Raw genomic sequence first — 14,024 nt, 5'->3', positions numbered from 1 at the left:
GCTTCTGCCACAGCTGTCATCACTGACGGACGGGGGTAGAAGTTGGAGATGGTGACCATCTATGTGAGGCCTCGAGCCATGAAATATGCATAAGGCACTAGTCTATGTGTATAAAGAGAAGCATGTGTGAATATATGCCCTCAGGTAGAAAGTATGAGCCAAGGTTCAGGGTACAATACAGGATTTAGGACAACTAATTTTAATCAGTTTTTTTCAAAATCCACAATATAACCCAGTAACATTAAGGTCTTACTCTCTTTTAGCTTGAATATTAATAGCTTTAGTCAAGTGATTTGAATTTGATTTGAATGAATCTGTGACAACAGGTAGCCAACAGATTTCTAGAACATCAAGATTTAAAATCTTAAGCTGAAGAGATTTGTGAGCAGAGAAAACATTTTAGATCAGGGTATAGCATGGCCCTCCCTCTGAGTCTTTACTACCTTACCAAAAGCAGCACCACAACATCATTTTATAACACGAAGATCACCAAACTATTTTATAGTTATCCTTTGATCCCAGACACCAAAAGCATCAGAATCTGCATGGCCAATTACTTAAACAGGTTTTATAAACTCCATAAGGTTCCGTGGGCACTGAATGCATTACAGTGGAACTTTATCAGGAGTGCGATATTCAAGGTTGCCGTTATTTAAGGAAACCCTTCTATGGTCTGTGAAGAAGTGTAAATTTGAAACTTGGGTTTAGGCTTGACATTTAGAATACAGGCACCAGCAGCATGCTGTAAACCTGAATTTTTAAAGAAAATTCTGAAGAAGCGGGCAGAAAAGAAAGATGAAGACATTCTTTAGGACTTATTTTTGTAAAGTATCCAAACTTCATGCTAGCAGAACAGTAGCAAGGGCACCTGCTTTCCACGGTCTCACCCCTCCCCACTCCTGCCACTTTCCTAGCACCTTCAAAGGTGACCTCCACAAATCACTTCCTTGATGGCTCTGAGATGGCACGAAACCACCCAGTTCTGTAACCAGAGCCTGAGCAGCTGGCAGGCCCAATCACCTCACTTCCGCCCAGTGCTCATCTTCTCACTTTCCAGCATGAAACTCTAGAGGTGGCCTGGTACGGCCCCCTCAGGAGAAGGTACTTCCGAATGGGCACCAGCCTGCAGCCCTCATCCCTTCCCCCCAGCATAACTTTAAGGATGCATAAAGCTTGCAGGCCTGGGATCTGCAGAACAGATTCTGTAACTGGGATTGTTCCGTCCTGGTTTGTTTTGAGGGAGCGAGAGTGGCACAGGGGAGCTTAAGGGTAGGTCACAGAACCAACATATTTGGAAGAAAGATTCTCTCCGAGCTTACTGCCAATCACAGCTTTTATTTGTAGAGATTAGTAACATAATTCAGTTCTTGTCCTCAAAATACATTCTGTGAACTTTACTCACTGACCTTCATTCGAACCCCCTCCCCCATTCCACAGTCCTTTTGAAGTTTCTAAGAATGTGTTGTATGCACAGTACAGCTATGACATAATGCCTCTTGTTTACTGAGGCAGGCAATCACTGTCAGTGGAGGGGCGGCATGGTTCCTAACAGACCTCTTCTTCCTCTCGCTGACCATCCCACCCACCCTCACTGGTTCCCCCGGCAGAGCTCAGGCCATAGTGAACTCACAGTTGGCGAGCAAAAGGGGACTTCTGACTACCGAGCAAGCCTACATTCAATAGGTTACAGATTAAGGCTTTTTCAGTGCCAGTTTATTTAAAGAACCAGTTATTTATTTATTTGTCAGATTTATATAGCGCCTTTCCTCCCAAGAACTCACCCACGCTACTAACATTTGGTTTACATTATGAAAACCGTTAGATGCTTTTTCTGCATTTCCTTTTCAGTTTCTGCTGCCAACACACAGAGTAAACACAATGCTTAGAGGAAAAAAAGGAGAAAAGTGTGGATTCAACGAAGGCTACACAGTGGCTCTGGGTGCCAGGTGAAGTAGTGACGGTTCAGAGGCCAGCTGAGAGATGATACAGAAAACTGGCCAAGAAACCAACACCTCTTAGTTAATATTTCCGTTCAAGCTAAGAGAAGATAGAAAATAGAAGAAGCAGTGTAGCTGGGTTAAGAGGCTCCGGCTGCAAAAAAGTCAGAACATCCTGGGCTGAAATCCAGTCTTTATCACCTGCTAGCTGTGTGACCTTGGGTGAGTTACATAACTGCTCTGAGCCTCAGTTTCCTCACTAGTAAAATAAAGACAACCCAACTGTAAAGATTACATAAGATAATACACGAAAGAGGGCCGGGCACACTGCTAGGTTCTTGATCTATATTACCTTCAGACATCACCACCAAATACCCAACTGCTACCCGCCCAGCATGCAACAGCTAAACTCAGAAGTTAATGCAAATGTAAGGGAAGATTTTAAGGAATTGGAAGACTATCACACAGAGTCCTCTGGCTGCCTAGTCAGTATCTAGTCTCCTTTCTCAGAAAGAAAGTGCTGATTTTTTTTTTAATTCCAGGCGGCAACATGCCATCCAACTTCACATTAACATTTATCTTCCTGCCATATACCAAGAGCCAGGCACTGCTGCCAGAGAAAACCCAAACACTGTCCCTAAAAGCCCACCAAAGAACTCTGAAAGAGCTCTCAGGACTCTGAGGCCTGTCAGCGCTGCTTAAACTCAAATTGGCCCTTCTAACCTGTGATAAAACAGACGAAGAAAAAAATGTCCTTTAAAGGCCTAGATATTTGATTTCTCAAGATCAAATATGGAAGAAAGAAGGTGATGTAAAGACAAGATGTTCCTAGGAGAATAGATGGTGACGGTATTAGTTTTTTGTGTACAACATTAATAAGTCTAATAATGAAGATTAGGGATAAAGGGAGATGTATATTTTTAAAAGTTAACATTAGTTTCTAAGTTGTGGTATCTACATCATTTTAGGAAGATTCCTTTAGAATAGTTTTTTATGAAATATAAAAATGATTTTTTAAAAAGTAAAATTGTCATGAAAGCTAACATTTACTGAGTACATTCTCTGCCAGTGTGACTTCATTGAACTTACCCAATGATTCTATGTGGTATCTAGTATCCCCCCATTTTCAGATGAAGAAACCAAAGCTTGGAGAAGTTAAATGCCTGCCTGAGGTCACATAGATAGGAAATAGCAGAGTTGGGATTCAGGTCTGTTAGTCTCCAACTCTAGAGCCACTGGCCACTGTTTATATAATTGTTTCTATAATTGCTTTTAAATACCCTCTCAATGACATTTAAATAAAAATCCCGTAGTCCAGGCAGCTAGAAAATTCCTATGGTTCAAAGCTAAGAAATACATTTTTTAAAAAGATATTAAAAAAAAAAAAAACTCCAGGATTGATGAAAAACACTTTAAACTGAATTTTGATTTGTGGTCTTCTGAAAAGTTTTGGGATACAGCTAAAGCAGGAGTTGGTTAGGGAGCTCAAATAATTGTCTCAACCAGGATATTTTGGGGGGTAAAAGGGTAAGCTATTAGCAATTACTTTCATAAACCATAAACAACCCAGGAAAAACTTGATGTATGGTCACCCCAGCCTTAGGAAAATTTTTCTTTGGCTGTATGTTTAATTGTTAGCTTTTTTCCTTTATAATATGGGCAAATCATCCAACCAAATAAGTTAGAAAAACAGAATAAACTGAAAGAAAATAGAATAAAATACTTCAGTAGGATCAGAAATCAATGAAAATAGAAAACATCCAATACTATACATCAACAATACTTCAATAAAATTAAAAAAAATCTCCAGTAGAAAGAATGAGCAAAGCCAGTTAATCACTCGTCTTTTCAACAAAGTATCTGCTAAGACTAAGATGGTCTAGATAAAAAGCATCAAATGAAAAAGGGATAAACAGATGCTATAGAGGATTTTAAAAGGACATTATGAACAGCTTTATGCCAATTAATTTTTTTAAGGTTTATTTTTGGAGGGGCTGGGGATTGAACCTAAGACCTCGTGCATTCTAAGCACACACTCTACCACTGAGTTATATAACCTCTTAATTTTAAAACTCACAGTACAGAAAAACTGCCCCCCCAATTTCATTAAATTTACTCAACTAAATAGAAATCCAGAGCAAGACCATAAAAGATGAAGATGCTGAACCAATAATTAAAAATCTTCCCACAAAGAAAATATCAGGCCCAAATGGTTTTACTGGTCAATTTTTCCAAAAATTCAAGGAATGAAAAACCTAATTTCACATGAGCTATTCCAGAATATATAGAAAGGATACCCTCTACACATTTGAGTATAACCTCAATGTTAAAAACCCAACAAGGACAATGTGAGAAGGAAAAATTACATGTTCTCAATCATAAATACAGATGCCAAAGTCCTAAATATATATTGGAAAAACTAGCCCAAGAATGTAATGTATAAATGATAAACCCAAGTTGTTATGTATTATCACAAGAATATGAGGTTGGTTTCATAGAAATCAATGTAATTCACCACACTGAAAAATGGAAGAGTATTTGTTTGATCCTCTCAATAGAGGCAGAAGAAGTGTCTGGTAAGATTCAACATGCATAAATATAAAAGCATCTTAGTACACTAAGGGGTAGAAGGAAATTTCCTCTAGCTTGATTAAAAAGGTAACCAAAAAACCTATAGTAAACATGAAGTACAGAAAACAAGTCCTCTTAAGATTCAGAACCAAAAAAGCCCATACTCTAGCCATTAGAAGTACATTATTCAGTCTGTCAAAGTAAGTTCCATTAAGCATCTATGAAACTCAGTTTCGGATCCCAAAGTGAATTTGTGCTGCTGTATATAACATGCTGTTAACAGGAGTTCATGGAGAAGGGACAGGATGCGTCAGACTTCATTGATGGCTAAGCTATAAATGTGACTCACAGTCAAGTTCTTCCCTCTCTAAAAACTACAAAATGTGAAAGACAAAAATGAACAGCAATTTATTAGGGATAAACTTTGAGAGGAAGTAGAAGCAAGAGGAAAAACTTGAGTATATTAAATCTCTCAATCTATCTGGCATCTTTAGGGAATAAGTAGTTTTCAATTAAATCACAATTCCAGAAAACATAAGCTCGTCCCTGAAGTTTTGATCACAATCCCTGAGAAAGAGAACCTTCTCAAATAGGTCACTGACTCTTTTAGATGGTGTGGCACACAACCAAGCCTTTCTTGACTCTGGGGACTTGGCTCTGACCCACAATTCCAGGCTGATAGCCTATCATGACACTGATGCTCTAAGGAAGCATCAAGAAGTAGAGGATTTTTCTGCCATCAAGGGTATCTTACATGTTGTCCTTTCTTAAGTTTTTGCTTCTTGGTGCCACACAAATGAGAGAGCAATGTATTCCAAAATTCTTAGATGATGCATTTCTTAGTGGAGCCCCTTCAGATGAAGTGTGGGGACTCAACTTGAGATGGTATAACAAATGGAATAGTAAAGACAAAAACATATCTGGCCAGTACTATGGGCATAATATAGGAAGATTTTCTAAGCTCCTCACCCAGCACATGTAAACAGCATAAACAGCACAATGAAAAATCTCGTGAGATTGGGAAGGCATGAAAAGCACTCCTCCTCATCACGGAGCAGCTGGTCTTGAAGGATAAATGGAACATGTCTGAACATGCCAAATCACATGTTTTTTTTCCCTCCTGGGAGTTTGGGGGAAATCACAAATATGTCACAGCTTTCAAACACAATATTTACCTTCTAAAAATAAATTGAGTTGTGAAGAATTATACTAAGATTATACCAAACATTAAGAATGTACTTTTGACTAGATTATGTCTTAGTTGTTTAAAGTATAATCTTAGCAAACTACTACTATTAAACATATATTGAAGACAAGCTATTGGGCTAAATGTGGTCTAAAGGGGATCTAAATCATGATTTTTTAAACCTCAGAGTTTGCTCTATTTCTTCAACTGAAGAAGTAAGACACTCTGAGCAAAACAAAAGATAGGTGTTACAACATGGGTTTAGATAAGTGATGCAGGAATTAAGTAGGATTTTGTAGTTTTAAGGGATGGATAAAGTTCTGGCAGTTTAGGAGATAGAGATGGATAAAATTCAAGGTCAAAATGGATTTCTCAAGGTCCCTTACTCAGCTCTTAGTGGACATTAATGGTTGTTAGCAAACCAACCCCCCCATCAAAGCATAACCAGAATGGTGTACTTATATGTTAATGTTTGGTTTCTAAATGTAGGACCCTGTATTTGGCTATGTGACCTTTTGATAGTCCTTTAGACACTCTGAGGTCTGATTTTTCTTTAAAATAGGGTTTTTTTTTAAAATTCCGCCTTGATTACAGAACTGTTTAAAAAGCTCAAATAAGACAGTATTTCCTTCTATCCTGCAAAATACCACATTTTTGTTATGGGTTTAGTCTTGAAGAAATAGTCCCACCAATTTAAATAAAAAGTTAGCAAAGAACAAACTATAGTTACTAACAAAAGTAATCAACCCCACTTTCCACTTCTAGCAGGCATAAGTTTTTAAGTGTGATTATTAAGCTTGTTAGCATACATGACTGCAATTCCTATTACTTTTAGAAAATCAGAACAGGGATTTTAGTTCGTCTCATTTTCTATGTGCCATCCAGTATCTACAAGCAAAATCACTTGTCATGTTTTTGATTTTGCATCACAGATACCACATTATCTCAATAATGGACAAGGGCAATAAGAACAAATTTCAGAGTACTGGGTGCTTGATGCTTAAAAAACAGGTGGGTTGGAATTAGGATATGTATGGGGGTAGAAGAGAGCAGAGTCATGATTTATGATTTCTTAAATGTGTGACAATAATATTTCCAGTTCCTGTCCCAGACCCACAACATGATTTCTGGGATGGAGCAAGAAATCTGCATTTAACCCTCTACAGAGACTTGTGTGCACTCACAGCTGTGAGACTACAGTCCCTCCTGCAGAAGCCTGAGCTCCCAGTCTTGTTTTTCTTTCATCCATTCAGGTGTCTGCAGAACACTCTGCCCTTCACTCCAGTCTCTCAAGGATCTCTGTATCACCTACCTCATGTGTGTGAGGTCTTGTCATTTCAGACCCATCATTCCTAAAGGCAGAGGGTAACCAGGGGAAGTAAGTGTGAGATGGAAAAGCTGAGTTCAGGGAGGAATCATCCCCCCCAAAAATACCTACTTTCTGGTTCCTGCCTTTGGACACCTGAGGACAGACACCCTAAATCTTAGGGATCAAATGTCCTCCTTTTGGGAGGAGGCTGGGTTGCCTGGAGACACACCTACTTCATCACTGAGACAGGCTGTCTGCCAGGGCTTCAAGAGGACAAATAACCACCAGCAAAATTAGGGTATTTCTCCCCCAGTTCAGTTGACCATTGACATTTGTTTACCCAAGCCCCCTGGATAGGAAACATACTGGGGGGAAATATGAATAAAAGAGATTTAACATAAAGTTAATCTTCCTCTACGTGTGATATAACAAATACAAAGTTTGCTAATTATTTCAAATATTGCATGTATACCCCACCCCAACCCTGCTCCTCCATTAATAATCCCTTCAGAAAATCAGAAAGGTCGTTTAAAAACACAAAACCAAAAAAATTATCAAAATAAAAATGGTATCCTGGCCCGAGTTCACAAACTGGCAGGCCTGCAGGATGACTTTGCCCACAGAGAGGTTTTGTTTAGTCTGCAAAGTGTTACTGCTGTTTTCAATTTGAATTAGTGGCTGACTAAGAAAAACAAAACCAAACCTGGAATTTCTACAGAAAAATCCAAATTCCCAAATTCTCTTGAAAAAGTACAAGACTGTTAATACAAGGTATTAGCCACCACAAAGCTTTTGCTTGTTATCTCCTTCCGCTGAGCTCCCTGTCGAAACGGAGGCCCACCACTGAGCCAGCCCCCCAGCCAACACTCTGTCCTCAGGCCGTGCGTACCGTTGGCGTTTGTGGCCCCTGGCCTCATCAGGAGAATAGACACTAACCAGCCAAATTGTGTAGTTCTTTATGGTGACTTTTACAACAAAAGGGGAAGGGAATTGGAATCAGACAAGAGTGCTTACTTTTTTTTCCCCTGCATTTCATCTAGAAATAAAGAAAATGACCTCCAATTAAATACTAGCAGGCGTCTGGGTTGGACCAGCCAGGGGAAGATACACTCATACGTCCTTCCTCTCCTGTACTCCTCCCCCACACCCACCAATGCAGAGCAAGCAAGACAGGACAAACAACGGTCACCATCCTGCGGCCCTTGGTAACCACAGACAACTACCGCCTACGTTATCTCCTCCTCCCAGAGAGACTTGAAATAAAAAAGACAGGCCCTCAAAACATCCTCTATAAAGGGAGGCCACAAGCATCCAAAACTTTAGAATACTGCAGATAATGGATTTTGAAGGCTGGGACCTAGAAGGTTAAGTTTGGTGTTTGCAGAATAAGTTCCCTTTACCCTTTAGTCTTTCTGAGATTGAATGACTCTGAACAAGTTTCTCCTGATGCCTCAATTTCCTTAAGAATGTAGAACTACCTGGAGTGAAACAGATCTCTCTATGAAAAGTAGAAAATTATAAATGAGGTCCTTAACTGATGCCCTGTTGTGACAATATGTTAAACTCAAGGGCATAGTAATACCTCATAACTCGGCCATCTTCCCTAATACATAAGATGGCAATAAAGTATTTATGAGTACCATAAAGCAAGGTGTGGTTCTAGCAGGCAGTATCCAGTGAGGAGCCAGGAAACCTGCCCTCAGTGAGGGTCAACAGGTTGTGTGTCCCGAGCAAGTCCCTCCTCCTTTACCTCTACAATGCGAGGACAGTGCTAACTACTTCTCCCTATGTACTTCGCAAAGATGCTGTAATGTCTATAAACCATTTGCAGTACCTCAGGAACCGGGTGACAGAGAAACAGGTCATATTCGTATTAGTAGTCTTACCTCACAAGATGCCTCCATGGAATGGGAACTTTAAAGATACCTGGGAAGTATGACTAACTGCTTCCCCTTCTCCCTGTGAGGTAAAGGGGGCGGGATGGAGGTGGTAGAAGAAGCCCAGATCGGCACCCACCTCTGTTCTGATGGATACTGGTTTTCAGGCATCATCTTTGGCATCTGCAGGGGCTGATGTGGCGGCCGGGGAACCGCAAAGGTTTGCTGCTGTGGTCCAGGCTCTGGAAGTGAATGAGGGGCGGGGGCAGGGCCCACACCTTGTACTGGGCCAGCTGCAGGGGCATGTGCCGAGGTGGGCAGTGATGCCTGCGGTGGAGGAAATAGGGAACTCTGGGAGGGTGACAGTGGGGTGGTAGGAGGGGTTAATGGCTTGAACCCCGAGGGAGGCTTCCTATCATAGGCACTGTAAACAGAAAAAGAGAAGGAACCATTAAGCTGCAATGAAGCCATTAGCATGGTCACCCGGTCCAGCAGAACGCTAGGTTGCAGCCCACAGTTGCCAGGAAATGACAGCATTAACATAGTTAAATCGCTGGCAGCCCCGAGGGAATATTTGTACCTCTGAAAAGTGACAAACACACTGCGTCACAGGGACTTGTTTAACACTTCGAGTGATTCTTCTCAAAGATAATTTTAGCCTCTGCTTCCGGTTTCTTTTTTCCCCTTTTCTAAAAGAATTCTCCACGTATGCATGTGAGGAGGTGGACGAGGGGAGAATTTATGCCTTGGGAGGAGTTTTCTAGCCCCCCTCTTCCAAGTATTCCAGGGTTCCCAGGAATAAGAATCTCTGCTAAAGATAAATTTCTGCTATAACTCCACTTGAATTAACAACTCTGCTCCTCCCCCTTTCAGGCAGATCTATGTTTGTCTTCTAGAGCAAAGAATGATTTAAAATTAAAGCTTCTTCCTGGGGCCTGGATATTCTTAAGTAAAGGGCACAAGCATGGGGACTTTTTCATATATTCCGATTTGAAGATTACTTCTTTGGTGCTTAAAGTTCACATTAACATATGATAGACATGAAGAAGTATATATTCCCTCCCTCGAAGCCACAGATCAAATATCCCAGCATTTGAGGTTCTTCCCCTTAGGAGGGCTCAGTACCCCATGAACTCAGTTCCCCTGTGGGGCTGATTTAACAGTTTTGCATTTTATGTGCAGCACAAGAGCCCCATTTGGCCTGGCTCACGCCTAGAGGATCACGACACTGTCCCGAGAGACAGGGTGCGCTCCCCTAAGTGTCTGCTGAATAATACTTGAAACAAGCAGTGTGACGGCCGCTTTCTGGCCAGCCTTTCCCTGGCTCCACTTACCAATAGTTGTAGAGGCACTTTTCTCCATAATTAGCACCGAGAGCCTGCTCATGGCTGCAGGACGACAGCTCAGAGGAGGGGCTGTGCAGCTCCCGTTTGATCTTGGTTGGAGGTGGGGCATGAAGCACCACTGAAATCAGAAGAGGAATGAGGGAGGAACAGAGAGAGGACAGCTGATTAACAGGGAGCACAATGCTTCCTTCTGCAAACCCTATACTAGCTGATTGTTCTTGGAACCCGTGTCAAGTCACGTGCCAGAGAAAGCCTAACACACAGCCTTCCATCTAAAACCAATGAAGAGATTTTTAAAGTCAGAAATCATCATCTGACACTTTCAACTAGCCAAGTCTTTTTGTCTAAGTTCCTTTGGTATTGGGTCTGCTTCCCAGAGGCTCTGAAGCCCTTAAAAATCCTATGGGTGATGCTTCTTCAAGAAAAATGCAGGTGTGACAGAATACCAAAGGTTGTAGATGAGAAGAATTTTGCTTTTGAAAAGTACAAAACAGCCCAAAATATACTGGTGGGCATTACATATTAGCTTATCAAAGGCTTAAAATTGCTCTGGCAAATACATTCCTTATTCAGAGGCAGACTTACAAATTAAATACATGACCCAGCAACTCTAAGTATTAGCTCTGAATAAGAAATACTCGACTTTGGGGCATTTCAAAAATCTTAAAAGCAGAGGAAAACAACAATGGACGGAACCACAACCTGGGAGAGGCTAAACCGCACAGGAGGAGGCCTGGAAACCTCCGTGCTCTTGTCTGCTCTGCCTTTCCTAGTGCCCAAGCAGGAAAGGCAGGCTTTCCCAACCAACCCTTTTCCAGATGGTGCCAATTACTTTTCCTAAATCAATGAACTAGTGCACAGAGCTGTTGTTTTACATTTGGAAGTCAGCTGCATATTCCATGTGTGATTCTGAAAGGCAAGGTAGTAAGAGCTTTTCAAGTCAAGGTGACTTACATGCAATGGCAAAACCAAACAGAACCAAACCAGGTTTGCCTCTCCTGTCTTATCTAGGAGCTAACTCATTTTAGAAACGGTGCTTTATCCCAAGCAGAAGGACAAACTCTAAATAGGCTGTACTACGAGGGCTGTCTTCTAGCGATGGGTTAGAACCGCCACTCCGTCCAGCTACCTGGGAGGGGAGGGAGGGAATGAGTTAAGCTTTCCTGCCGGCCACTCTCCACTGGATCAGAGTTGTCACTAACTGTGGCTAGTGCTCTGGTGACCCACTAAATTTTCTGTTCCACTCAGTGTTTACTCCTAAGCCACTTTCAGGAGCTTGATTTTCTTAAGTGATTATCATTTTGCTGATTCTACCTAATATAATCTCTTTTCTGTCTAATAAGATGGAACAATCTTCCCCACCAACTGGTTCCTCAGGTGTCTCCTCCAACCCCAGACTCTGGACTCAGAAGTGAACAAATGAGATGGAAGACTTGATCACAGATGACAAGTTTATAAAGCAAAGTCCTGCCATAATTCCTTTCCAATACAATGCCAACTGCTTTTCCCAAACACACAGAGTAAGTTCAGAACGGGCAGATTATATTTAGAAATCATTAGAGTCTCTCTCATGATTTTTTGATGGTGACATCATGGCAGCCAACCCTCAATTGCTATAAAGTGTTTCCAGACATTCAGACACAGAAAATTGCTACACTTGTTGTTGTTATAATGTTGTCAGTAAACGAGCAGGGAGAATCACACAACGTGACACAGAAAACCATTCCTCCATACTCCGTGTGTTCTCGGCACTGCCCCTCTGTCACTGCCTTTCCTCTTACCAGTCTCCTGCCATTAAGGTTTTGGCAAAATAATGAGGAAACGTGGTGATACCCCAATGCAAACTGAAGTTACATGTCCTGGAAAAGTCCACTTTTCTTACTTTATCTAAGGAAACTCATTTATAGTTGTTTTACCTAAGTTTAGAGAGTAAACAGTTATGGCATTATTCAGCTGGTCTCATTTCCAGTTTTAGAAATGTTTTGACATTTTCACAGTATTTTATAAAAGTTACCAGTTCTTCTGACAAGACTAATACCGGAGGGTAAACCAAAGATTCCCAGAAAGAAAACTTTTATAATGGCTTCAGGATGGCATATACCCATTTGGAAAGAGAATCTAAACTTTTGGCTAACTCTGATGTCATGATTTTCTTCGAACCTACACAGTATTCTTAGTGTGTACCACACCATTTTGGCTCTAAATTATATGGTATCTTCTACCATACCAAACTGTCCTATACTTGGAATCTTATGTTCTCTACCCAAAGGAGGAGTTCAAGAAACATCTGATATGTGCTATGATCTGAATGTGTGTGTCCCTCCACCCCCACCCCCAAATTCATATGCTGAAATCCTAGTGCCCAATGTGATGGTATCAGGAGGGGCCTTTGGGGGTGATTAAATCATGAGGGAAGAGCTACCTGAGGGCCCAATAAGAAGTCTGTGGCCTGGAGGAGAGCCCTCACCTGACTAGGCTGGCATGCTAATCTTGAACTTCTAGTGTCTACAAGAGTGAGAAATAAATTTAATAGCTATCCAGTCTGTGGTATTGCAGCAGCCTGAATAGATTAAGACAATAAGTGATCAGATTGTTTGCAATTAATTCTTACCTTGAAGGCAGGGACTACATCTACCCTTCAAGGAGAGGTACAATGTTAGTTATATAGTTTTTCCCCCAGGGCAGGAAGGAGAGAGAGGAGGGTGGAACATGGCAGGAATGAGAATTGGGAGGTTGACAAATGACAGGAAAGCCATCTGGGGCCCTGTGAGGGCTAAGGAAGAAGGCTCAGCTCTCCAAAGGGACTGTTGGGCCAGAAGATGTATGAAGGAGCCTGTCTGGGGTACGCGTGAGTTAGGGATAGTGATGTATCTTCAGCAGGAACTTAGGAGCCTAAGGAATGGTTCCTGCTTTCAGTCTGTTCCCTCTCTGTAAAATGAGATATGTGATGCTGCCTTGAGAAGTAAAGAAAATGGCCCAGCACCTTACAGATGGTGCTATGATGTTGTCTAATTATACACTGTGCTTTCAAAAATAGAGTATTTACCTTCACACAGGCGACTTACTAAACAATGACAGAGACCTACGACTAAAAAGCCTGGCAACAAATTGCAATTTAAAAAGGAGCATGAACTCCTGAGGAAGTTTGAAGAGAACTATTTGAGTTGGTAAAGTCAAATTTCCTAATTATAGAAAATGTTTAAGCTCAGTAATAGAGGATGGGCCCTGACAACAGTTCCTGGTGAATATGGACCACCCTCCATGTTGGAGAGATTTCTTTCCTGCATTCAACCATTCATCTATCCATCCATTCATTCATTCACTGAGCATCTTTTATGGGTCAGTCATGCTGGAAGTGCTGGGAATATGATGGTGAACAAAACAGACATGGTCCTTTCCTCAAGGCATGCATAGTTTAGTGAGGGATCTGACTTTCAGCATCTTCCCTAGATGCAATTAGAGTTGGACCTCACAGTCCACTTAATTCAGGCCCTTGCATTTATAGATAAGGACCGTGAGGCCCAAAGGAGTTAAAGGAACTGCACAAGGTCTTGGAGCTGCTGCTACCGGAGGGGAAAGGAGGCAAGAACCCCCTCTCTGTCATTTCAGTAATCTGCCACACTGACAGGAATGGGAGACTCTGCACTCACCCACTTGGTATATCACAAATGGAGGACATAAACCTTTTATTCAACTAAAACAACAAAAATACATCATACCTGGTTGAGAAAAAAAAATGCTCTAGGACAAAGAACAATGGATAAGAACTAATACCACTGGAAAAGGATGAGGTAGACA

At 41.3% G+C, this 14,024-nt stretch overlaps 1 protein-coding gene across 3 annotated transcripts in view; it reads right to left on the bottom strand.

Annotated features, from left to right (window-relative positions):
• The window catches only part of ETV5 (ETS variant transcription factor 5), a 62,952-nt gene that overhangs the window by 18,895 nt on the left and 30,033 nt on the right, over nt 1-14,024 (bottom strand). For all 3 annotated transcript variants that reach the window (XM_074366581.1, XM_074366575.1, XM_074366578.1), the window contains 2 exons: nt 10,215-10,344; nt 9,020-9,304 (listed from right to left, as the gene is read on the bottom strand). In XM_074366581.1, the coding sequence (XP_074222682.1) occupies nt 9,020-9,304; nt 10,215-10,344 (415 nt within the window). The remainder of the gene's footprint in view (nt 1-9,019; nt 9,305-10,214; nt 10,345-14,024) is intronic.

This window comes from Camelus bactrianus, chromosome 1 (assembly GCF_048773025.1).
Source record: "Camelus bactrianus isolate YW-2024 breed Bactrian camel chromosome 1, ASM4877302v1, whole genome shotgun sequence".
Lineage (NCBI taxonomy): Eukaryota > Metazoa > Chordata > Mammalia > Artiodactyla > Camelidae > Camelus > Camelus bactrianus.
Note: the sequence above shows the minus strand (reverse complement) of the source record. Positions and strands in the feature narration are given on the sequence as shown.